This window comes from Stegastes partitus, unplaced genomic scaffold (genome assembly GCF_000690725.1).
Source record: "Stegastes partitus isolate 25-593 unplaced genomic scaffold, Stegastes_partitus-1.0.2 Scaffold859, whole genome shotgun sequence".
NCBI classification, from domain to species: domain Eukaryota; kingdom Metazoa; phylum Chordata; class Actinopteri; family Pomacentridae; genus Stegastes; species Stegastes partitus.
This window is the reverse complement of record NW_007578590.1, coordinates 221320-246953: the sequence shown is the minus strand read 5'-3', so window position 1 is coordinate 246953 and position 25634 is coordinate 221320. Positions and strand designations below refer to the sequence as shown.

Sequence of the window (25634 nt, the reverse complement as noted above, 5' to 3'; positions counted from 1 at the left end):
TTTCGGCACTTCTGAAATGGCTTTATTTGAAATATTTTGAAGATGTCTTTTCTGACCTTTTTATAAGTATACAATCCCTTTACATAACAATTCATCTGAGGGAACTGACATTGTCATCACAAACCCTGAAACAACCTGATCTGTACAGATCCATTACATTCACTTTTCTGCTTCTAAGCCTCTTGACAAAACTCTTGACACACTTCTATCATTCGGTTGTGGACGTCTACACACACACCCTGCAACATAAGCTGCAATAGTATAGGAAAGCGGCCTCAATTGCTTAAAAGAAGCATGGGCAGATATTATGTCGAGGTTATTTGATATGTGTGCGACTTTGTGTGTGTGTAGATAGAGAGAGAGGGAGTCTCTGTTCAGCTTCTTGCATTTAGAGTGTCTTTTAGTCTGTGAATGTGAATAAATGCCCTCATCCAGCTACAAGTCAGTGTGATTGCAGTGTGTGTGCGTGTGTGCACAAACTGAAGGGGATGAATGTGTGTGTTTGTGTGAGAGAGATTAGCCTTGTGTGCAGTGAAAGAGTGAGTGTGTGTGGATAAGAACAAGGGATCAGAGAGAATGAGTGGCTCAGAGCCAGATCCACTTGTTGATGGACATTGTTCTGCCAAAAACGCAGGCAGGTGAAGAGGAAGGTGGCTCAGTGTATGGACATCACCACATGGGGAGATCTCTATTTAAATCTTATACCAAACGTCATATATGTTAGTGGTTATTTTTATTTTTATGGAATAGTAACTTCTCTAAATTGGCTTGTAATTTGAACCTCACTCTTAATATAAATTTTAACATTTAGAGACACACGCACCGTCATTAGCTTCTGGGACCTCTGGGGTTTTAAATACGGCCTGCCAAGCAGATGCCACGGATGCTATGAAATTTGTCACACATCCAAGCGGACACACTGCTGCAAACCCATACAGTTAACTTTATCTTCAGGGTGCTAAAGCCATGGCCATGAGTATGTGTGGCCTTCCAGACATTTGGGAAAGGAGTGCATAGGTTAGCTGAAGCTCATGACAGACCCTGGAAGTAGCTGCAGGGCCAAGGGTCGAAGGTGAGGGATGTGACATGGCTCTAGAGTCATACTGTAGCATACAAGAGCATGGCGCAAATGTCACTTTAACACTGCCTATTATATCTGTGAGAGTGTGTGGCTGTGTGTGTGGCTATGTGGGTGTTAAAGTGGATTACTGTGGTTCCACTGGCAACTTCAGCAAAGCCTTTCTCAAACATTTTCAAGTTGTCGACCACAAAGGGCTTTAAAAATGTCCTCGCAATCCAAATAAACAAACTCGGCTCCATAAAAACCACCCAGGCTTTATCCATACACATAATCACTGTTTAGGAAAACATACATTTATAAGCACGTGCGCGAGCATGCGCACATGTGTACTGATACAGATGTTTGGCTCAAGATATCGGCTCATTGTTTCCGCAGGCTGCTGATGTGTCTCACACATGTACAAAGCTCGCAAATACACAAACACACACACACAGATACACAGGAGTGGCTGAGGTCAGCAGAGTGGTGTACAGAGTGAATCCCTGTCCTTTTTCCCCCCTCTGTGTGAATGCTGCGGCAACCGGGGGGCCGCTGGCTGAAGCATGTGCTTACTCAGAGAGATTTTATTCATAGGAATAAATGCCTTTTTACACACAGGCATCTGTTGGGACACTCTCTAGGGGACTTTTACTAGCAGGCACCTGTGTGGGCAGCCTCTGAATGCTGCTGCCGGCCCCGTGTTGCTGTTGGCTTACGGGCACATTTGAAGAGATGGTTGGATTCACCACTGTTTTGGGGAAAATCAACTCTGGTCCACATTAGCAAGTAGAAGAGAGAAGAGGATTTTTAGAATGTGTTTTTAAAAGATCAGTAACAGCTCATCAAGACGTTTCTAATGCTTGGTCGCACTGTCAGTTGAAAGGGGAGGACGGACGCACAACTGCTCCAATGAAGGGAAACTTGAGCAGTGCCCAGGGGCCAGATCAGGGTATTTGGCTGGTTGGTTGGTTGGATGGCTGGCTGGGCGTTTCTCTGTTATTGCCATAATGGCATTATTACCCCCTGGGACAAAAGGCCTGGCTGCGGAGAAGAGGGCTGTGAAGTCTTTGAAACCTGACGCCTCTGTCTGGATAATGCTCTCCGAAAACTTCACTAACAACTTCCCACCTTTTCTTTCCCTCCCTTTTGTCACATACTTCTTTAAAATCCTGCTCATATCACCGCCCGTGTTTATCCAAAGACAATAAGTGCTAAGTTAACGCTGCAGTGCAAACGTTCTGCGTGTTCTCTCGTATTAGAAGAAGCCTCTTCTGCCAGGGCTCTTCACTGTATGTAAACAGGATAGGGCTCAGTGGCTGCTGCTCAGATAAGGCCTTCGCCAATAAAGATGCTGAGCTGATTACTACACAGCGCTGAGCAGATAAGCACTACAGCCCACAATCCAGTCAACAATACAGCAAGCAGCAGCAACTGCCATAAACCACTGATAGATAATCAAGCGGCCTTGAGCACCAAGCGAGGAGGGTCTTATACTCTACTCTTGTCCACCTCATTCCCCTTTCTCCCTCCCTCAAACTCCCCTCCATGCCATCCTCCTTCTGTCTGCCACCGGCCTATTGGTCCTCGTTAACGAAACAAAGAGTGCTGAGATGCATCAAAAGGGGTATTGTTCTGTGTGAAACAGTGAAATCTCCCTGACCCCCAACCCCCCCACCACTATCCCTGGATGCTCACAGCATGTGCACACACACAAATACAGAGGATTGTAGCGGGTAATGCAGTAAGAGAAAGTGACAGACAGAGGGGCCTGTGTAACAGCAGGGAGGAGGCCCAAGCAAGGACAGTGTGGTGTAACAGGGAGATATAATGAGGCCTGCAGCTTCAGATCATCTGCTGCCTCTGCTCTCATTCACATTCAAGGGCTCGTAGCATTGTTGTTGGTTTTTCTAAGCACAAGAAATGCATGAGAAAGACCCTGGAACGACGCTGGTTTACACTGTAAATAATGAAAATGTTTAAAGAGATCTTAACGGTAATTTATCAATTTAGTAAGTTTTTTTTTTTTTTTTTTTTTTACAGATTTTTCCAGTTAAGATAAATTACAGTTAATATCTAATAAAATCACGCAATAGTGAAAAAAAGCATAAAAATAGGGCAACATTGTTTTTATCTTATCCCCTGTTACAATGTGTGATCATTAAATTACACCATTTTATGTATTTAAATGAAAAAAAATGTATCATTTCACAGATATCTATCATTTTCACAATTTTTACAACTTTTAAACATTATAGAATCCAAAGTTTTTAGTATATTTTTTCTGGCAACCTTGAAGCCAGATTTTTTAAATTTTTTTTAGGGATGTTATTTGGTTTTTTTAACAAAGCACACAAAAACTATGTAAGAAGTAGAAAACACATCACTTATTATTTTCAGTGGGGGTAATGGACAAGCAGAATTTCATGAATACGCTTCCTACCCACACACATGAAGTCCATGAAACATTCATTTACATTACTTACAGCAAACTCAAGCAAGTTTAAACACATGCAAGAATGACTGCTAACAAAAGTTTATTGTAGGGTCCAGCCCAGTAATTCAAAATGCTCTAAATAAGCAGTTTGAAGGAGTTTATATGGGAGGGATATAATCAGAGATAAGAGGGTGGACCGAGACAGGGGGAAGCAGAGGCTTTACTACACTATTGTTGTCAAAGTGTAAACTACATGCTGCTGTCTTTGTTTTATTTTGCAGTTGAACTGTTTGCCAGGATGGAGACGGCGAATGAAAAGGGTTAAAGGAGATGAAAGTATCTGGTTGGTGCACCAGCATTAAAAGTTACAGGCACATCCGTCAACCTGATGCCTTCAGCTTGCCCACGGGAGCCACATGGGACACAAACACACACACAAATTAAAGCCACAGATGCATTGCACATGCTACCCACACACACATCAGCAGACAGTCTCGCCCCTTCAGGCCATACAGTCCTTTTTAATGACAGCTCCGAGCGCTCCCTCTCCCTCATGAACCCCCATGGGACGCACAGGCACACGCTCGCACCCACACACCTCTAATCGCAGCCCTGCACAGACACAAACCCCAGGGGTTTGTCATTTAACTCCTGCACCAGCTGAAAGCAGCCACATGTCACAATGACAGGCTGGAAATGTTACACACACACACACACACACACACACGCACACATGTCGGGCAACAAAACCACTACTGCTCTTCATCACCACACAAACGCGAAAGCACACACTTAAAAAGACACAGCGGAGGTGGCTTCCCTGTGGCCACTGATCATCTGCTGATCTTTATCTTATTGCATAAGACAATGATGCTTTTCAGCCAGAGGACGCACATCACCTTCTTAAGAGCCCCTAACCTCGCCTCGCCCTGCAGCCGTGACATAAACACACACAACAACTCTCCACAGGCCCTAAAGCCACAGATAACACAAAGGCATACATGCAGTGATGTAATCATACTGAAAATACCACACATACACAATTGTCAGAGCTGAATCTTGAGATCCATGTTACATATTCTTCAATGCATGTCCACTGAGTGTTTGCTGTGTGTGAGTGCAGCAAATGTCATACATGGAGCACTGCAGGCATTTGTCCTATAGGATTCTATTTTCAGCCTGACCTTTGACCTCATCTGCCAAACAAAAGAAGACTCAGAAGCATCAACAGTGGGATTGAAACGCACAGAAAATACAAACAACTTCTGTACCTCTCTCAAGTATATACTCATTATCCTACTGGGAGATTTTGACAAGTAACTTAATAGAACGTTCAGGTAAAACCGCCAATTTTAGGCTTGATATAGCAGATTTAGTGGAAATTACATGACGGCATGATTTATTCCCACCTAATCCCAGCTCTGCCTTTCTCTGAGAGCATCTACTGTATTTCCCAGAGAACTTCCTCTGCACAGACTCATGCAGAACTCCAGAGAATATTTGCCCTTAGATTAAGGTCAGCGGCTTTGAATGGGAGCCTGTGTTTGGGTTTGTGTGTGAGGGCCTCCCACATGCTGTTTGATTACAGTTTTATTGGCCCAAAACTGCTTATCTCTTGTTGTCAGAGAGATGAGTTCTAAAGGAGATTTAAATGTGACTCATTTTGCTTCAGTTTGCTCAATCAATCTGCGTAATGTCTGAACTCGCCATTTAGTATTCTCCTCCCTTCAAGTCTTTCCCTTCTCATGTTCCTTCGAGGCATTTCTCCCTTTAGCAGTGTCTCCCTTAGCAATTAAGAAAGGGGGGAAGACCGGCTCAAGTGGAGAAGGGAGCAGGGATGAAGGGGAGGGGAGGTCGGGGGGTGGAAATGGACTGTGAGGCAAAAAAAAAAATGGACAGGATTTCATTTCACAACCACACCTACCTCCGACCGACACTACCTTTCCGTTTCCCACCCTTTCCTGAGCTCTACTACACACACACACACACACATACACAGTGCATGCCCCCTGGTTCACTCACTTCCAAAATTGCACCAGATGTCACATCAAGAGTCTTTGGCCACGACGGCACTCCAGCCAAGAAGAAGAATTTGAGAAATTCTGGAAAATATTTGTGGAGCGGCTCAGGATTGAAGTGGCTGAGGGCTGGAGAGGTAGAGGTTAAACCGCTGCAGCTTTAATGAGGGGCTGTGTGACTGACTGCCGTAATGCTATAGCAGCTAATGGGGGAGGCAGGAGCCGGGGTATGGACATATAGGGTTAATGCTGCGAGGCCAGTTATGAGGCTGATTTCCAGAGGCCAAAAGGTTACACTCCTCTCGGTTGCTAATCACAACCTTCCTGTCTATCGCTCATGGAAAATCACGTCACTGAACACCTGACTATATCGCATATCAGCAAGAAATATGAGATGTTGATGGAAAAAGTTTGTTGATGTTTAATGTTTTGAGACATTAGACATGTCTGTGTTTCATAAGAAGAGTAATTGGTGACTACAGCAGACATCCAGAGCCTTTAAAAGCAGCCTGCAGGACTGAGAGTCGATGAAGTCAGTCCTGAACAAATCCATGTCTAGATTCCGCAACAACAACAACAAAAAAAAAAGGCTCCTGCATGTCAAACTCTGAACGCCTTCCAAACCATGTCCGCACACAAGCAAACACACAATGCATAATCTCCTTTGCATTGTGTAAAACTTAATCAGGGTTTAGGTGAGGCTACTTTTAGAAGTATGGCTCTCTGGGAGCTCAAGCGGGTGTCACTTCACACAGTGTTTTCACAATAAACATGGTTTTAAACTGGATGATTGAAGGCTATCTGACAAGTGGAAAAAGAGAAGAACCAAATTCTGCAGTCTGCGGTGCCGTTCGTGTATTTATAGAGAGCGTATAGTGTTTGCTTCTTATAGCGTTGCTAAATCAACCCCGCTCCTCTGTAAGAGTGGAACCCGAGCCAAAGTGAAATCAGCAGATGATGCTCGCGCTCAGCTGCCAAAATTGTTCGCCGTAGCTCTGGTCTCAGCAGCTGAAGAAAGGGTGACTTTTTCTTTTCTTTTTTTTTCTTCAGCATCGTTCTGATCCTGCTGTGTTTAGGCGATATTAACAGAAGCTTGTACACATGATATGTTTTTGCCCTCGTGTGTGTGATCATAGATGGCCTCAGCTGTCTTTTATGCAAACACACTCATTAGCTGAGCCTCCGGTTGTGTGACTGCCGGGCAGATTGTCAACCTATAGAAAGATGCTACTGCACAGACTGTGTGTGTGTTCAGCACCAGCTGGCACATGGAAAGTAATTAAAGGTAACGAGATATTTATGCATTAACTTGCAATAAAGTATACAGTATCTTTATTCTGACACACACACAGAACAAAGGCCATTCAGGCATTCTTGTAAGGCCTCAACACACCCACATTCCTCATTCAGGACACCCTGATAACCCCCCCTTTCTCATAGTCTCCTGTCTCTTTTAACCCCTCCACCCACTAAAACCCCCTCTCATGTGTACACCGCCCCCCAAAAAAACCCTCTAAAGTGGGCCAACCAATGATTGCTGAGCAGCCAGATTGTGTTTAGCATGACAAAGGAGAATCTGTGCGACCATTTGTGTCCTGTGTTTTTTTTTTTTTACACGCATCTATATGTGTGTGTGTCCCACACGGCAACTAAAGAGGCAACTGTAGAACTTTAACCAGCAAAAGGAAGTTGGTTTATGCAGGAAATTCGCTCCACATGCGCTCAAAGCTCATCCGCGTTTATACGAGTGCAGATGAAACAGTTGTATCTCTGTCTGAGGTTCTTTAATAAGCAAACCAATATAAACCCACTGGAAAAACTTTGTGTCTGTCAGGCAGATCTGCTTCTGCTTCACAGCACTTGAGAGAACGTGGAGTTAATCTGCACCATTTGTAACATCCTGGGTAATAAAACTCTGCTCCCGTGCAGCGATGTCGCATTTTTTTTCCCCCTATTGCTTTTGATGCTTCGGGCGGTCGGTGTGACTCCCCACCTGCTCCTCTAAAGCCTGGTCAGCCACGGGTCCCACTCCTCAATCTCTCCCTCGCTCAGATCGGAGAGGCATTCCCCCTGCCACAACACATGCTTAAGCAATTATTCCACGCATTCCCCTGGACAGAGAAGGGAGAAGCAAGAAGAAAAAAAAAAAGCGGGGCTAGAAAAGAGAGAAAGTAATTTGAAGTGGAGTAATCAGGGGCAGCTGGCCAGGGATTTGCAGGGTTCTGGGAGAGAATGTGTAGAAGTTAAGCGCAACTCCCATAATCCTTTTTCTAAAAAAGAAAAAGGAGAGACAGGGGGATTGGAAATAGAAAGAAAAGAAAGGGGGGCCACTGGAGCTGGGAACTAAAAAGGACCGGGCAACAGTGACAACGGCCAAAAAACAAACCAGCTATCAAAGCACACACACACACAGACACACAAACACAGCAGAGGGAATCTGGACGGGACGCTCGTGGAATAACAAGTTAGGACTGACACACAATCTCACAAACAAGTCGGTCCTGTTGAAGCAGAGCGAGAGCAGACCACCGGCTCCTCTCTCTGTTTCGGTGACAGTTCCAACAATACCAATAGTTGCACTTTGATGCTTTCTTGCATGTCTATGTAGGGACAGCTCGAGCTGGACTGGCACCTCTGGAGGTTTAGGGGTCAGATGAGGAGGGTTATCGGGGTGCAGGAGGGGGAGCCGCTGGCTATTTTAAGGGGCAGGGTACGACACTTCAAAACATTTGTGCTTGAGGCATGTTGACAGGCAGCGTGAGCGTTGGTCTCAGGACTTTGAAATGATCAATATATTAGGTGATGACAACACATTTTATGTTGCTGTCTCAGCTGAGAGAAACGGAACACCTGTCAGTTAAATCAACAAAGTGTCAATTTACCTCTTGGATTGAGTCTTGGATAACTGCTTTATCATACTCTCACACATATGTCATTTCTGTTTAATTGTGAGCTTTGACAACACACATAGTGTGTTTTTAACAATGTGCAAGTCTGAAAAACTGAGTAAGAAGTGTTGTTCAACGCTTCCCTGCATGGGGTGGTGTGTTGGGTTGGATGATAAGGGGATGTTGCAGATTAAGTTGTCTTGCGGTTACAGATAACAAGCAATACTTTTAAAACGATAAGGCTTTTATTGCCAACCATTAGAAAGCGCGGGCACTGTGAAATGTGTCTATTGTAACACGTTTTGTTGTGTGAATTCGGTGCGCAAATCACAGAAAAGGTGAACAACGTGTAAAGTAAACTTATCTGCAAACTTACCAAGTAAAAGACAGAAGATGTCGAGCGCTATGAGCAGCTTCTTCTTGCTGTTGTCAACACCATTGTTGTTATTTAAGGTAGAGGTTCCTCCGTTCCTTGTCTCTTGGGCCATCGCTTTCTCATACATGTACTTTTGCATTTGAGAACTCCCCGTTTCGGCTCCAAATCCCACACCACGCGGTAGGTGAAGAAACTCTGTCAGGCTCTCAAGTCCTTCAAACAAATGTCATGCAATGTTCAACAAGAGACAAACTTCGCGCAAGGTTGGCGTCTCTCAAAAGTTTCGGATCTGCCGATGCCTCGCTGTCTCGTACTTCGCTTTTTACGCACAAAAATATAAAATAAAAATAGATTTGTATTCTGTGGTGAAACGGACCAGCGCCACGGACTCAAGAAAGAAAAGTTGCCTGCGCCCGAAAATGAATGGAAAGCCCGCTCCCCGTTATCGGTGTTGGTTCAAAGACTTGGAGTGAGAATTGCGCATCGACAGCCCCTCTTGTTATATCAATCCTTCTTCTCCTCCTCCTCCCCCTGCTCTCTTCAAGTTCCCCCAGCAGCTTCAAGGCTCAGCCCTCCTCTTCCCTCTGCTAGCGGTGGGTAATCACCTCCATCCCTGCCATGGAAAACTTTCTCAGACTGCAGACCGACCGAGAGGAACCGAGTGGTGCGGAGAGGCAGCGCCACCAGCGGTTACGCACGGTGCGACAGGCGCACCACAGTGCCTGAAGCGCTACAGAGTGGTCATGTTCCTGGAGAAGGGGATGTTTGCTCTATTCATAAATCAGATTTTTTTTCTCCCCAGCAAATAGTGAAGCTGTGTTGTGTGGTGCATAAGTCTGTTGAAATATTCACGTTTAAGTCTTTCAGAGTAAAAAAAAAAAAAGAAAGAAAAATTGTCACAAGTAAAGAACCCTGAGGCCTCTACTGTGTTTCCATCTTTTCCTAAATATCTTTTGTCTTCTACTCACTTCTTCTGCCATTATGTTCTATGGCAGCCCCTCAAACTATAGGGTAAAAAGTTTTAAATATGGCAGACGCTGATTTAGTTCACCAAGTTTCATATCTGTGCCACTTTAGAACCATATGTTTTTAAAGTGGCATGTTTTGAGCTTACAAATGATGCATCACCAAATTGTTTTGATCCAATCAGCTTCAAAGCACCCCATGGCGCCATTTTCTGCCATATTGGGTTTTATGGAAAACCATAAAAACAGGCCACATTTTTTCCTAATCCTCACCAAAATTGATAAAAATGAGTTTCAGACCAAACCTCACTGAAATTATCACAAGGATTTTTATATGTGACAACGTTTGTCCACTACAGCTAATCGAAACAGCCACCAAACCATCAAACAGAGAAGGTAGTGGAATTATATATTTGCAGCTGTTTATGGATTGACCCCAAATTTGGTGAATGGTCTCACCATCTTCCCTCCAAAAAAAAATTGCCATTTGGTCACTAGGAGAGCTGTAATAGGCAAAAACAACGTTTTTCATCAAAAGTGTTGCTGTGTTTCTCTTTGCAAAGGGGAATCTTGTCTAAGGTGGTACTTTAGAAGATCCCACAGATAGGGCATGTCAGATTGTGGTACCATTAAGTTGCAATGTTCCTTTTTTTTTTGGTAATGTTCTAGTTTTAAACTTGCAGATCCAGACTTCCAAATAGGCAGTGTCATTTTGTCTGAAGCAGGTAAATGACTAAAAACAGGACATGATCTTGTGCACTTACACCCAACATTTAGTCAATTGATACAAAATGCACAATCTGTGCTTAAAGCCAAGCTTTTTATATGATCAAATCCGGTTCCCACAGCGACTGAGCCTCACTGAACTTTGTGGCCCTCCTTATTGCCTCTTGCACCTAACTAACTGTAACTTGAGGAATCTGAGTGTGTGTCTGTCTGTCTGTTCTTCATATGTCTCCACAATCGTACAGCAGATCTGTTTCCAACTTGACAGGTGTTTTTCTGGATACCAGAGAAAGTGCTGTGTCAAGTTTAGAGCAGATTGGATGAGTGGTGACCACTGTGGCGGTAGTTTTGAGGTCCTCAATGTTAGAAATAAACTTAAAATGTCATAGATCAAAGACAAGATTCTTGAATTAATGGTATGTCTGCAAACTGTGTGTGTGCGTCTGTGTCTGTTTGTACCACATATGTATGGAAACATCATATTTAACTGCTGACAGTGGGCACTACACTAGTATTTCTTAACTAAATCCTAAAGATGTCACTGTCATAACTATAGGGAAACTTTGTACTTGCCAATAGCAGTCCATCCATCCATTATCTATACAACGCTTAATCCTCGCTGGGGGGTCGCTGGGGGGCTGGAGCCTATCCCAAAGTTAAGGCAGGGGACACCCTGGACAGGTCACCAGTCTATTGCAGGGCCATACTAATACAGCGATAGCCTAATGGAAACAGGAAAAGTTTGTAATTCATTATTTAAATTTGATTGTTTTTTTTTGTTTTGTTCTTTTTCTGGGGAAATGTACACTGCAGATTTGCTGAATGGTGACAGAGTGTCTAGAATAGGGTTGACAAATGCATCAAAATATGATCAAAATTGCAATATAAAATTACATACCATCGTAAATAAAGCACTGTGGTGCTATAGACATGGCTTGGCCAATGAGTTATATTTTCCAGACATAAGGGAACATGCTTGGTTCGCATAGACCTGAGCAAAAATCTCGTTATCTTGTTTTTTTATATTTGTTTCAGTGCAAAAATTTGAATTTTCAATAAAATCATAATGTGTATCACAATCACTATATCTGTCAACAATTTGCAAATGGATTATTTTGCAAATTATATACTGTCTTTTTCATCTATTTAATCTACATTTAATATTAACCAAAAAAAGAAACTAGTTTACCAGTGCAAATTCTAATGTGATTGGTTTGGTTGGTGAAATCATACATACACTATCTGAGAAAACGTATTACATGCATAGAACTGATAAGAAGAAGTTGTGCCAACTCCAGAAATGTTTTCCAGTTTAAGGGGAGATTTAGGCCTCATGCTTGAAACAGGAGCAACCTCAGAAGTCCTGCTGGATATCAATGAATCAAACCTACACTGCCATCTAGTGGCTAAATACAAACAACTCACAATTTTGCACCTCGTTCATTTTTTTCAATCTATAGTTTTTAGCAGCTTATCAAGAAAAATGAAAGAATGAACTTTGACAGTGTAAACAATGTGGGATGTTCACATGTGTGAGCTCAAAAATGAAAATATGACTGACAGGAGAGACACGCCTGAAAGCATGCACAGATATACTGAATACTTCTCACTGCTTTGATGCCTGTGGCTACCGTGCAAAAACAAAACAAAAACCTAACCACTCTTTGGTCCCTCATTAACACGTCTGTGCACATTTTTCCCATGCTGGCCTTTCAATGCTGTCTGTGAGAAAGTTTTACCAATAAAAAAACATGTGGCTTGCTTTCTCTGCTCCTGTGCATCTGTGTTATTAACCCACAAAGACTTTTAAATATGGACCCTGTCATACTGTTAAAAGATGCACTCACTTACAGTGTCTGCACCTTTTACTGTTTTTCAGTATTGAATCACGGTCAACATAATGTAGTTTTTGGGGCAAGAATTTACCAATAAAAGACTCTTTCGTGTCTACGTGAAAACAGATTGCTACAAAATAATGTCAATTAAAAAATATTCAAGATAAAATCAGTGATTGCAGAAGTATTCACCTCCTTCAAGTTATTATTTAACAGATGCACCTTTGGCAGAAATTACAGCACTGGGCATGTGTAGATAGATCTCAATCAGCCTCGCAAATCTGGACGCTGCGATTTTAACTCATTCTTCTTTGCAAAACTGTCAGGGTGCGTAGGGATTGTAAGTGAACAGAGCTTTTCAAGTCTAGCCACAATTTCTCTGAGGTCTGGGCTCTGACTTGGCCACTCCAGACATCCATCTCGTTTTCTTTAAACTATTTCTATGTTGTTTGGATGTATGCTTTAGCTCATTGTTTTGCTGGAAAATCTTCTCCCACGTCACAGTTCTCTTGTAGACATCATGTTGTCCTTCAGAATTTCCAAGTACTTTGTTGCACTCACTTCATGCTTTACTTTTCAAGCCCTCCAGGCTGCCAAAAAGCATCCCCACATTATGATGCTGCCACTACCATGCTTCACAGTGGGGGTGGTGTGTTTGTGATGATGTGCAGTGTTCAGTGTCCATCAAACATAGTGTCTAGTCCAAAAAGCTCAATTTAGATCGTATTAAACCAAATAATCTTCTTCCAGTTTGACCTCAGAGTCTTCTACGTGCTTTCTGGGGAACTCTAGTTGAGATTTAATGAGCTTTTTTCAACAGTGGCTTTCTCTTTACCACTCTCCAAGAAAGCTTTGACTTATGAAGAGGACGCAACACGCACTGTTTGAACAATCTCTCCCATCCTAGCTGCTTATGTTTGTAATTCCTTTAGAAGTGTGTTGAGGTGGTCTCAGTTTGAGGATGGCCCACTCCTGGCAGATTTACTATATTCCCTCCATTTCTTAATGATGGATTCAACTCCACTCCAACGGATATTCAGTGACATCCCATGACGTATACTTTTCAGCAACCTTTTCACAGAGTTCCTTGGAGTGTTCTTTGGTCTTGATGGTGTAGTTTTACTGCACTCTCAATGTCACTAGTTGTGTGATTTCTAGCACCGGTCGGCTGCATCTGTGTTGAATTAGGTGAGTCATTTCAAAGAGGATGTCCACCTACGCAATCGTTTATTTTACATTTTGAATTGACATTACTTACTAGACATGTTTTCACTTTGACATGTAAATTCTTCACCATGATTTAATGTGAAAAGCAAAACAAGAAGAAAACTTCCAAGGAGGGTAGACACTATACATTTTGAGAAAAGCTTTCTAAGGGAAGTTTTTGACCAGGGTGCAAAACTGGACATAACACCTGGACGGCTGGTCCCTGCAGGGCAGACTGGAGGAGCGGGTGGAGCTCATAACTCGGGTGAAGCACACAGATGCTATTTAACGACAGATCCTCTGGAAGAGCAATTTCGCTTCTTCTCTCTTTACTGTAACCTGACGTTGCGCGTTTAACGGGCTCAAGTGTTCCTCCCTGGGAAGAGAAGTGAAGTGCCCCGCCCCACCGACAGGCAGGCAAACAGGCAGGCAGCACACCCACCGCACCGAGCGAGCCCAGCCGTCGGTAACGGAGAAGATGGCAGAGCGGCAACAACAGAAACACGAAGGCAGGGTAAAGATCGGCCATTACATCCTCGGCGACACGCTCGGAGTGGGGACGTTCGGGAAAGTGAAGAGTTAAGACCTGTTTCTTTTTTCTTTTCTTTTCTGTGGCCCAATGTGTACGTTTGTGGCTTTCAGTTTGGAGTAGTTAATAATGAGAAGTAGTCGCTCCCCTTTTCCCCGACGCTCGGTGTTGAACTTGCCGGCGGTCGGTGAAGCAGTTTGCGCAGCTCGACGGTTTAACGGCCACAGCCGCCGGGATTTCAAGCGCAACTGAGAACTGAGAATACGGCCGCTTCAAAGTCAAATTCTTTCACCCAAGCCCCTGTCTGTGGCCACTGTCACCAGCTATGGCAGGTGTAATTACCTGGGGGACAATACATATGTACGGCCACTCTCGTGTTATTACCGTTTTAACGTTAAACCGTTCAGACTTTACGCTGTGCTAGCTTAATTTGCCGTACAGTCTGACCGAAGCCCATCGCGCGAGCCTAATGTTGATATTAATGTTTCTTGCTAGTCCGATATGTTTCCCTCGTTGCTAGCCGGCGGTAGCCTGTGAAGTCACTGAAAAATAACATTTACAGGCGCAAAACCTTCTCTGGAAAAGCATATGGCAGGATATTATCTGTGTTTTCTTAGCTAGTTTCCAGGCTCTCAGCATGACCTTGTGAGCTTTAACTCCATGCTCACCCCGCCTCCTTCTTGTGTGCAGCCTCCAGTGTAAAGGATGTGTTAGCTTACCGAGGGGTCAGCTCACCTGAAATCACGGCTACATTCTGTGTGAGGGGAAAACAATTCGTGCATACCAGCAAGTAGAGTGAAAATAAAAGGAAATTCAGCTACGTTCATATTGTTTCAACTGAATCAAAATGTGCTAAAGATAGTTTGTTTCACAGTAGGTGAGAGCCAGAGGAGTTCATCCACACTGTGTATTATTGGTTCATATCTGAGCTTGGCAGCTGTAATAACAGTGGAGTTTCTGCATAAACAAAAGGTGCAGCCAGAAAGTAAGAGCTACAGAGGGGGGGCCAAAAACTTAATAAAAACCACATTTCATCCAGTGCAACCCGCTGCAAAACAGGTCTCCAAGTCAAACCTAAACCCTTTAGTCTGTCTGTTTGAGATTGCATGTTTGTTTTTTTGAAATCATCTGTCTAGTGTATCTTCTTCATGTCTGCATTCTGTTGTTTTTAGTCGGTGAGCACCAGCTGACAGGCCATAAAGTCGCTGTGAAGATCCTGAACAGACAGAAGATCCGCAGTCTCGATGTTGTGGGGAAGATCAAACGAGAGATCCAAAATCTCAAACTGTTCAGACACCCACATATCATCAAGCTGTAAGTGGAGAAAGACGACACATCCTTGTGTCATATTTAAGACTCTCAGTGCTGACACGCTTCACAGAGAGATTACTGAGCTCTGTTAAGTTATTGGCAGTTGCAATGTGGGCCTTTTTGCTATGATGTGTTCCCTGTGTGTGGTGGCATGCTATGCGTGTTTCCTGTTTGTTTACTACAGCTGCACTGTACTGAGCATGCTCACAAGCCTCCCAGGAGGTAGAGCACACAAACATACCAAACACACACACACACACACACACACACACACACACACACAAACACAAACATACACGTGCACACACACACAGGCTTGGGCCTAGATAAAGAAACTGTTCTTGTCAGTACAAATCTCCAGTTAAGATGGTAGATGTTGCTGTAATTCTTGCATGACTAAATCTTTCCCTTGTCCAGGTGTAACGGCTCCTCATTGGCTTTTCTTTGACCTTGTCTTCCCCCTTTCTCTTTCCTTCTGTCTCTCTGGCCTCTTTCTCCTTGTCAGTCCATGTCTGACTGTCTCCCAACAATCTCTGTGTTATTTTTAGGCCAGGGTTAGGGTTAGCCCACTGTCACACTCAAAGCAATGGCAGATATGTGAGCCCTCAGGTCAGGTCATAAGCGGGAGTGCTGGGGAACAGCAGAGACATATACATTTGTAAACACAGGCTCACAAACACAAATATGCTTTAGGAACACATACAGTCTGCTTGTACTGCTACAGACAGTATCAGGCATTAACAGTACTGAGCAAAAGCAGGCTGTTTAACATAGTTACCATCTTTGTAAAACCTTTACAAATGACATAGTTTCCAAAATTCCTCAAGCACTCTCACTGTCAAGAGTATTGAGAAACTTTGTCTGTGTACATTTTAGACAGATAAGGAAAACGACTGTGCTTTAGTTAGCGTTGATTTCTCCCACGGTGCTGGCTGTGTTGTGCCATACCTGACTTGACAGGAATGGAAAAGATTGTGATGAAGTGCAGAAACTCCTCCATGTAACCATTCATGAGATGGAGCCTGCAATTTAATATAGTTGACCTTTATGAAAGGAATGCTTACAGTCAGCAGCCCATGTCACAACCCAGCCTCGCCTTTGTTTCTGTGTACTTAGGCTGTGCATGTGTTCATGTAAATAAAATGGGTTTGGAGGTGATTTAAAAGTCAACTTTAGGGATAGGATGTGAAATAGGCTAATGAATGTATAACAATACAACTGTGTGTTTCTCTTTCAGGTACCAGGTAATAAGTACTCCTACAGATTTCTTCATGGTCATGGAGTATGTGTCTGGAGGAGAGCTGTTTGACTACATCTGCAAAAATGGACGGGTAAGACACTTTAGTTATTAACTGACTGGTAGGTTTCTGTCTTCGTCCACTGGGTGCAGTGGTCACTGATTTATTAGCAGTTATTTAGGTTATACATTGCCATGGTTAGTGCTGTAAACACAGGTCTGCTTGGTTAACAGATGCAGAGCAAACAGCAATTACCGAATCAAGGCCCTCTTCTTACCAAGTTATTTTAAATTTCACGTCCCCAGAATCGTTCTTTTAAGTTTCAACTCAAAACACCACACAGATATTTCATTCTATTTTACCTGTGCAGTGTAGCCTCAGTTTTAGCTCGCTCTGCCAGAGTGTCTGTAGTCTTAAAGGAACTGTCAGCGAGTAAAACCCCAGAGTTCAGTTAAACACATGTGAACCCGAATCAGACCCAGAACTGGAGAGACTCCTGCAGAGCTCACTATCTTACACAATGCACACAATGTTTGACAATGAAAATAGCATTACCATTTCCAAAACTACTTGCACTGGGATTATTTATTTTTCACATGTGAACTGTCAGGAAATGCTACACAAAAAAACTGAGTCTGGGTCACCCTGAAGCACAACCAGTACCATTAAAACCCAATAACCAACACCCAGTCCGTGTTTAGTGGTTTAAAACCGGTCCTAAAGCTTCCACAATTTATGTTCATCGTCATTGCAGTTAACCAAATTAGCCACACAACATGCTAACATGTAGGATTTTCTTACTTTTGTGAGGATGTTGCAAAAAAAAAAAAAAAAGAAAAGAAAAGAAAAGTTGTCCCGTGGGTCTTCAGTTCCACAGATGTCAGAAGACTCTTGTGTTTGGTCTTGTGGCCAACAACAACAGCACATTTAACAATCTTTGCTCATGGCTGAAACATTTTACAATCAGAGTTAGGAGTGTAGCAGGATGACACTCACTGTGACAACAGTAAAAGTTTACCTAGGAACTGGGGCAAATTAGGTGCCACCAACAAAGGCATGCAGAGGACCCCAATAAAACTCCAAAACGACGGCACGTAGAGTTTGACTGATGTGCTCTTCCTCATGTCCCCAGTGTCACACAGGCCAAGTTTGAAGTGAATCGGTTGTACTGTTGTCCAGATATGCAGAGAACAGACAGACAGACAGAGACACACACACACACACACAAACAAAAACACACACACAAACACACATACACACACTCCTTAGATAAATAATGCAACGGTGTCGCCTGTACATCTGCAAAACTGCTCTTACAAGTATTTTTATGTTGGTTATATATAAAGTAGAGGGATCACTGTGATGATAAAGTCACAGATGATTATCATTTGATGTCAGTTCCCATTAGTTTATGTAGCCTTTTAGTCATAAAAACTTAATAAGGTGATAATGTGTTGATGTTCTTTACAGCTTTTTAGCCTCCAAGTGGCCAGAAGTCAACGCCTCTTTAAATGGCTACATGATACTATTTAGTCTGAGCATATTTTATATGACACACATATTTTTTTTAGTTCTTCGTTTTAGTCTCTATACATACATACATGCCATGGACATCTGTACCTGTTTTGTAACACCCTGCCTTGGCAACACAATTTTGGACCAGGGAAATTCCTAGTCAAGATAAAAATCTAAACATTCATATTGTGTGTCTTTCAGGTGGAGGACACAGAAGCTCGTCGTCTTTTCCAGCAAATTATCTCAGCCGTGGACTACTGCCACAGACACATGGTAGTCCACAGAGACCTCAAACCTGAGAATGTCCTGCTGGACGCCAGCAAGAATGCCAAGATTGCTGACTTTGGTGAGTTTCCCAAAAGACCCCACAGTTACAGCCCGAGGGAGAAACAAAAGAATAGGCTTGGCAGAAGAAATGTTTGCATATTTAAGATGAGAGAATGCATGAAATAACAGCATTTATTCAGGGGGGAATGAGGAAGAGAAAGAGGCAGAGTTTCTGGCAGATCAGAGGGGAATTGCCAAGTAATTAAACAGTTTGATTAAAGCCAAGTGACTGTTGTTGTTGCTGTTATCCATGCAATTAGTCACTTGTAGAAAAGTGTGAAATCACCATCACGCACCTTTTAACTATATTATTAAATAAGAGTAAATATTTCACTGGAGACTCCCTGTTATTAGTTGTGGCATTAATTGTTCCAGCTGAAGCCAAAATGCCTGATGCAATATGTACATGAAAGAGAGAAATTTTGCTCAAATACACACGAGGGCCCTTGTGCACAGCAGGGTGTGTGGGGTGGAGAGACGTCCCTTAGCAACGGCCAGGTCTCATATCAAGTCTGGCAGGAAGCCTTGAAGCCCAGTGTCATCTGATAGGGAAGGAATCAGGGGGTGGCAGGGGCGTACAGCAGGAGAAGTGTTTTGGCTGAGAGCGAAAAGACACTAGTGAGCAGAGAGAGGCGGCGTTAAGGGAACAGGGATAAAAGATAAAGGGAAGGTCAGCACATCACAGAGTGTCTGGTGTTCAGCGTTTGGCAGACGCCCTGGCAAGCAGAGAGACGCTCATCCAATTAGATGAGCTTTGTGTTTAGAGCTTAGAGTCTTGGCGGGTAAAGGAGGATAAAGATCTCAACAGTGTCCGCAGTGTATGACTCTACCCTCCCTGCTGGGCCATGTTCATTTTAACCTATCGGTTTCAAAGGACCAAAAGCAATAATATGATCACAGAGGACTCTTTCGTTAGTCTGTGTTACTGTCAGAGTAAAGACAAAAGGACGTTAATGTCTGTTTGCCTTGTTGTTCTCAACAGGACTGTCAAACATGATGTCAGATGGAGAATTCCTACGAACAAGCTGTGGCTCACCCAACTATGCAGCTCCAGAGGTCATCTCAGGAAGGTGTGTGTGTGTGTGTGTGTGTTGGTGTAATCACATGCCTGATCAAGGCAAAACAATAACTTTTATTACTGACAAATTTAATTATTATGTTTTTTGTAAATTGTTAGTCTAAAAAATATTGATAGTGAATTCAGGCCCATCCAAACTTCATTTTTAAATCTCGTTTTTCTTTTTTTTTGTTAATCCGACAGCATTGTGAATGTGTCAGCTTCAAGTCTGAATGAGCATCTTGTTTACTTGTTCTGCAAAGTCCTGACAGCAACATTACGATGTTGAACCTAGTAGCATATCCGCATCGCTTTCAACATGGCATGAGTCTAAATTGCATGCTGTCGCATCAGCAGATAGTTTCACATTTAAGTACTTGATGTTCTGTGAAATAATTTAGGTACCGTAACAATGTTGATCTAAAAGTATCCGTGACAGCGACCAAACCATAGTGTGCATGCCTTTCTTGTTGACTTTGTCCTAAAATGTCACATCCATTGCAAACTTAAATGCCCATAAAAATAAAACTTCACTGCTTGGAAGTCGCAACAGGTTAGATTAACAAGATTCACCAATATTACATGTAGTCCAGATTTTGACAAAATGTTAACAGGAGCTGAAGTGTATTTTGTTGCTTCCATCATTTCGTAGAAGCCTTTCCTCTGACTTTAATAAATACCTGCAGCATCAGACAGCAGCAGGATCCATGTGGGCATCTCCAGAGCAAGAGAGTTGCATGCATGCAGGCAAAACAGCAGGAACTTTGTTAATCACTTGTCATCATAAATAGTCTCTGACATGGAGACAGTTACACTGTGTACTTTTCTTCTTATCAGACAGGAGAGACACAGATTAATAGTTTATTAGCAACAGTTAAATCATTTGTTACATAGCAGCCGTTCTCAGTTTGACTCATCAGCTCCATGACAGCTGTCTGAATATTTTTATTTTCCTTTTGGTAAAGCAGAAGTTAGATTGTCATCGCACAAACTTTTTAGTGTTTAGGAAATCAGAAGTAAACTAAGCTATTAGTTATTTAAACAGTTTGATGAGGTAGCTTTCAGATTTAGTCTTTTGATGAGAAGTGCATCATTATGTTTTCTAAGTTACTTGTACACTTGTCTAAGACAAATTGTGTGCATTGTGTGCCCACCATGGTTCTCTCTGTCACTGTAATTAGTGAGGAACGTTCATGTAAAAGTAACCGGTGCCTGAATGACAGAATGCCGTTATTTTAACAGACTGATAAAGCCATCTTACGTATCCCATGTCTGAAAAGGGCTTATGTCTTTAGGTTATTAGCTTTGTCCATATTGTTTATCTATTTGTATCTACATGCATGACTCCAACAAAACAGGGACCTACATATACAAAAAACTGCTCCATCAGTACTTCAGCAGTGCTTCGGTGCTCTCATTATCCTTTCTTCTTTTGTCTTTCTTCTGTTATAGTCGGGTGTTTCACCTATATAATGGCCATTAAAAGTTACAAAAGTGCCCTTCTGTTGGACATTTTTTATGGGTTGTGTTTTCTTCTTCTTATGTCTCTGTCAGGCTCTATGCAGGCCCAGAGGTTGACATCTGGAGCTGTGGTGTGATCCTGTATGCCCTGCTGTGTGGCACTCTGCCCTTTGATGATGAACACGTCCCTACACTGTTTAAGAAGATCAGAGGAGGCGTCTTCTACATCCCCGAGTACCTGACCCGCTCTGTGGCCTCGCTGCTAATGCTCATGCTGCAGGTGGATCCTCTGAAGAGAGCCACCATCAAAGACATCAGGTACTAACCCCACTCTGTCAAGTGGAGAAGGCCCTTTTATCTACTGTGTTAACATCTTTTTTTTTTATCCTCGATACCAGCGACAGGGTTGTCTGTCTGTTCCATATAGTGTGAATATGATATCTCTTAAATGGCTTGAGGGAAATTTCTTTAAATTTGCCGTTAACATTTAATCAGACTCAATGATAAACTGATTCTAATTTGATGGTCAAAGGTCACTGCGACGTTACAAGACACGCTTTTGCCCATAATATGAAAATGCATATGCTGATTATAACAAAATTTCACACCAGGGTCTACTAGGATAAAATGATGAACTGATGACATTTAATATCCAAAAGATCAAAGGTCAACTTCACAGTTACATCATAATGATCTGTAAAAACTTGTTTCTGACCGTTATTCAACGCTATAAGTCCGGAGCAAAATGGGGCTGTGACCATATTTGACATTTGGTTAGGTACTGAAAGTCTTAACTATATTATGAGTCTGGAAAGACATGGCAATAAACTGCAGCTTCACTGGTTGGCAAAGGCATACAGCTGCAAGGCGGTAATTCTAGTTCTTACTGTAATATATTTCTCTTTATATACAGTAACATAATCACTTGATATATCTATATGAATATATCAAACAGGGTACTTAAAGAACAGTATAGATGTTCAATGTTGCCACAGAAAATAAGACAGATGTCTAAAGTAGTTGGGCTGGACACAGCAAAAGGGTTCAAATTAAATCAAAATTTGTCTTGGTCAAATGCAAGAAAAAATGTTTAGTGATTGACATAAATTACTGTCACAGCTTAGGATCAGCAGTTGAACCAGTTGACAGTTTTGCCTCCCTCAATACAGCATGATGTCTTTGCATCACATTAATCTTTCCAAACTACAGTAAATCAGACTGATGTAGGACATCCACTTAGAGACAGACAACCAAGCACACTCGCATTCACACCTACAGACAATTTAGAATCACCAAGTAACCTAAGACTGTGGGAATAAGCCGGAGCACCCAGTGAGAACCCACCAGGCACAGGGAGAACATGCAAACTCCACACAGAAAGACCTCAGGCCTAGGTTTGAACCCAGGACCTTCGAGCTGTGAGGCGACAGTGCTATCCACTGCCCAGATGACTACTTTTGTGTCACTGCCAGCTCTGTAAATTTAAAGCTCCCCCATCTGGAGTGTCATTACACAAAAAGACATCTGTTTGACAACAGTCTGACTTCATGCAAGTTTAAATGTCACATAGTTTGAACTTTTGTGTCTGCGGAAGTCAGATTAGATGTGTTTGAATTGACAATTAATGATGTTTTTGGGGTTTTTTTTGTTCAGGGAACATGAGTGGTTTAAGCAGGATCTACCAGGCTACCTGTTCCCGGAGGACCCGTCGTATGATGCCACAGTCCTGGATGAAGAAGCCGTACGGGAAGTGTGTGAGAAGTTTGAATGCACTGACTCTGAGGTTATGTCTAGCCTCTACAGTGGAGATCCACAGGTAACCATTCACAGTGTTTAAGAAACAAATTAGTGTTGTTTATCTGTTAAATAAAATGTTATTGTTCTAATATTAAACCTGTGCGCAACAAGATTATATACTGTTATGTATATGCAGTAGCTCAGTTTTAGTTTGCTGATCAAGTTCTTGTCCCTTTTCTTACTGCTGTCCTGTCCTTCTGCGGCCATTGTAGGTTTGTCCAAATTATTTTTCTACTTCTACACTTTATGATAGAGCAAGTGATTGTGCTTTTTTTTAACTGTCAAACCAAACTGTTCATTCGTGGAAATAAGCAGTTACACTGATCAGCCACAACATTAAAATCATAGTATTGTTTAGGTTCCACTTGTGCCACCAAAACAGCTCTGACCTGTCAAGGCTACAAAACCTCTGAAGGTATGGTTTGTTTTCAGGCGTCAAGACGTTAGCATCAGATCCTTTAAGTCCTTTCAATTGCAGGTGGGGCATTCTTGGATAGAACTTGTTTTTCCAGCTCATCCCACATGCTTGATCAGATTGAGATCTGAGGAGTTTGGAAACCAAGTCAACACTTTGAACTCTTTGTCATGTGCCTTAAACCATTTCTGAACATTTTTTACAGTGTGGCAGGAAGCATTATCCTGCTGAAAGGGAATACTGTTAACATGAAGGACTGTATGCGCTCTGCAACACTGTTCAGATAGGTTTGCATGTCAGTGTAACCCACATTAATATCCAAACCCAAGACTTCCCATCAGAACATTTCCCAGAGCATCATACTGCCTCTGCTGATGTGTCTTCTTCCTACAGTGCTCCCCACCCTGCTGCCCTTTCTTCCCCTGGTAAATGATGTACAAACAATCAACCATCCACATATGTCAAAAAGACGTGATTTATCAGATCAGACGTCCTTTTTCCATTGCTCCATGGTCCAATTCTGATGCTCAAATGCCCATTTTCGGAACATTGGGTGGTGAGCAGGGGTCAGCATGGGCTCTCTGACCGGTCGGCAGCTATGCCGTTCCATACCCAGCAAGCTGTGATGCACTGTGACCTCTGACACCTTTCTGTCATAGCGAGCATTAAGGTTTTCAGCAATTTGTACTACAGTGGCTCCTCTGTGGGATCAGGCCACACAAGCTAGCTGCCGTTCCCGACGCACATCAGTGAGCCCTGGGCACTCGTAGGCCTGTTACTGCTTCGCTGGTCGTCTTTCCTTGGATCACTTTGATATGTACTAACCACTGCACACTAGGAACATGCCACAAGGCCTGTCATTTTTGAGATGTTCTGACCCGGTCTTCTAGCCATCACAATTTGGCCGTTGTCAAAGTCTCTCAGATCCCGACGCTTGCCCGTTTTTCTTGCTTCCAGGAAACTTTAAGAATTGCCTGCTCACCACTATATCCCACCCCTTGGCAGGTGTTATTGTAACGAGATCTCTAAAGTTATTCACTTTACCTATTAGTGGTTTTAATGTTGTGGATGATCAGTATATGTGTGGGTTTGACTGCTGCCCAGTTTATAACCTGTAGGTCTGAATGTTCTCCCTCATCTTCACTTTACTTTCTGTCTTTCCTCTGTCTATGCAGGATCAGTTAGCAGTAGCCTATCACCTCATCATTGATAACCGGCGCATCATGACCCAGGCCAGTGAGTTCTACTTGGCATCCAGTCCTCCGCAGGGCTCTTTCATAGAGGAGGGCATGCCGCTGCCCCCCGGGGTCAAACCCCACCCAGAGAGGATGCCTCCACTCCTGGCTGACAGCCCCAAGTCTCGTTGTCCTCTGGATGCTCTCAACACCACCCGACCTAAACCACTGGCCGTGAAGAAAGCCAAGTGGCACCTGGGTATCAGGAGTCAGAGCAGACCCTATGATATTATGGCTGAGGTGTACAGAGCGATGAAACAGCTCAGTTTTGACTGGAAGGTAACAGATATCTTTTATACATACCTACATATGTACAGCACATACATCGGTCTACGTACAATCTAGACTGTCTGCTGCTTGCCGTTGTAGGTGGTAAACCCGTACCATCTGAGAGTGCGGAGGAAGAATCCAGTGACAGGCAACTTGGTGAAAATGAGCCTGCAGCTTTACCAGGTGGACAACAGATCCTACCTCCTCGACTTCAAGAGCATCGATGGTTAGTAATAGACAGGACTCATTTCAGAACATTTCTAGTTAATAATTCATTTGTAATGCTAGTGTAGAGTCCGCTGTCAGTGGTTGGACTCTGTTTTTGATCTTTAACATTTTTGAATCTTACCTTTGATCCATGACAGCATTTGAGAGTCTTTCTTTTAAGCTACAACATTTGAGAATCTTGCCTTTGATGGTGCTTAGAAACAGGTGTAACTTAAACTCCATACACACACCAATCTGTCTACCTGCCCTAGAAATCAAAAATGTGATTTTGTATTTTTTAAATTATTAGCATTTGGAAAATATGTTGTCTGGGTTTGCTATTTATGCAGATCAGGCAGCATCTAGCAGCTAATGATACTGTTTACTCTTCACTTCAGATGGATGATCTGTCATACAGTCACAGTTAAATCCTTATCAGACAGTTGCCATCATCAGGTTGAGCCCTGAGCTTCACCACGGATGTTGGGATATTATTCTACTGTAAAAGATGGATGTTTAATGGAGGTGTATATGTGCAATCTGAAAGAAATACAATATGGGTGACTTGTCACTGTTCAAGTGTAGACTAGCCAGGGTCACTGGAAAACATTTGGGGGGTAGAAAATATATAACTCTAATGCTGCAGACCAAAGGTAGTGCAGTGTCGAGTTTGATAATTTTGATAAGCAGTAGCCATTTTGAGGGTATTTGAAGCATATATAACTTTTAATAGGAGGGATCATTACTACATGTAGCATTCTCTG

At 42.7% G+C, this 25634-nt stretch overlaps 2 protein-coding genes across 4 annotated transcripts in view; one reads left to right on the top strand and one right to left on the bottom strand.

The window, feature by feature from the left end:
• Positions 1-9327, bottom strand: part of plpp3 (phospholipid phosphatase 3) — a 31586-nt gene extending 22259 nt beyond the window's left edge. The window contains exon 1 of one of the 2 annotated variants that reach the window (XM_008293118.1): positions 8777-9327. In XM_008293118.1, the coding sequence (XP_008291340.1) occupies positions 8777-8915 (139 nt within the window). In that variant the 5' untranslated portion in view covers positions 8916-9327. The remainder of the gene's footprint in view (positions 1-8776) is intronic. The other variant, XM_008293117.1, reaches the window with a different exon arrangement.
• Positions 9328-13846: 4519 nt separating this feature from the next.
• prkaa2 (protein kinase, AMP-activated, alpha 2 catalytic subunit) overlaps positions 13847-25634 on the top strand; it is a 16080-nt gene continuing 4292 nt past the window's right edge. For both annotated transcript variants that reach the window (XR_520624.1, XM_008293116.1), the window contains exons 1-9: positions 13847-14086; positions 15210-15351; positions 16586-16679; positions 18303-18447; positions 19411-19498; positions 21040-21264; positions 22600-22762; positions 24334-24672; positions 24763-24889. Coding sequence is in view for 1 of the 2 variants with exons in the window: in XM_008293116.1 (XP_008291338.1) it covers positions 13987-14086; positions 15210-15351; positions 16586-16679; positions 18303-18447; positions 19411-19498; positions 21040-21264; positions 22600-22762; positions 24334-24672; positions 24763-24889 (1423 nt within the window). In the remaining variant the exon portion in view is untranslated. The remainder of the gene's footprint in view (positions 14087-15209; positions 15352-16585; positions 16680-18302; positions 18448-19410; positions 19499-21039; positions 21265-22599; positions 22763-24333; positions 24673-24762; positions 24890-25634) is intronic.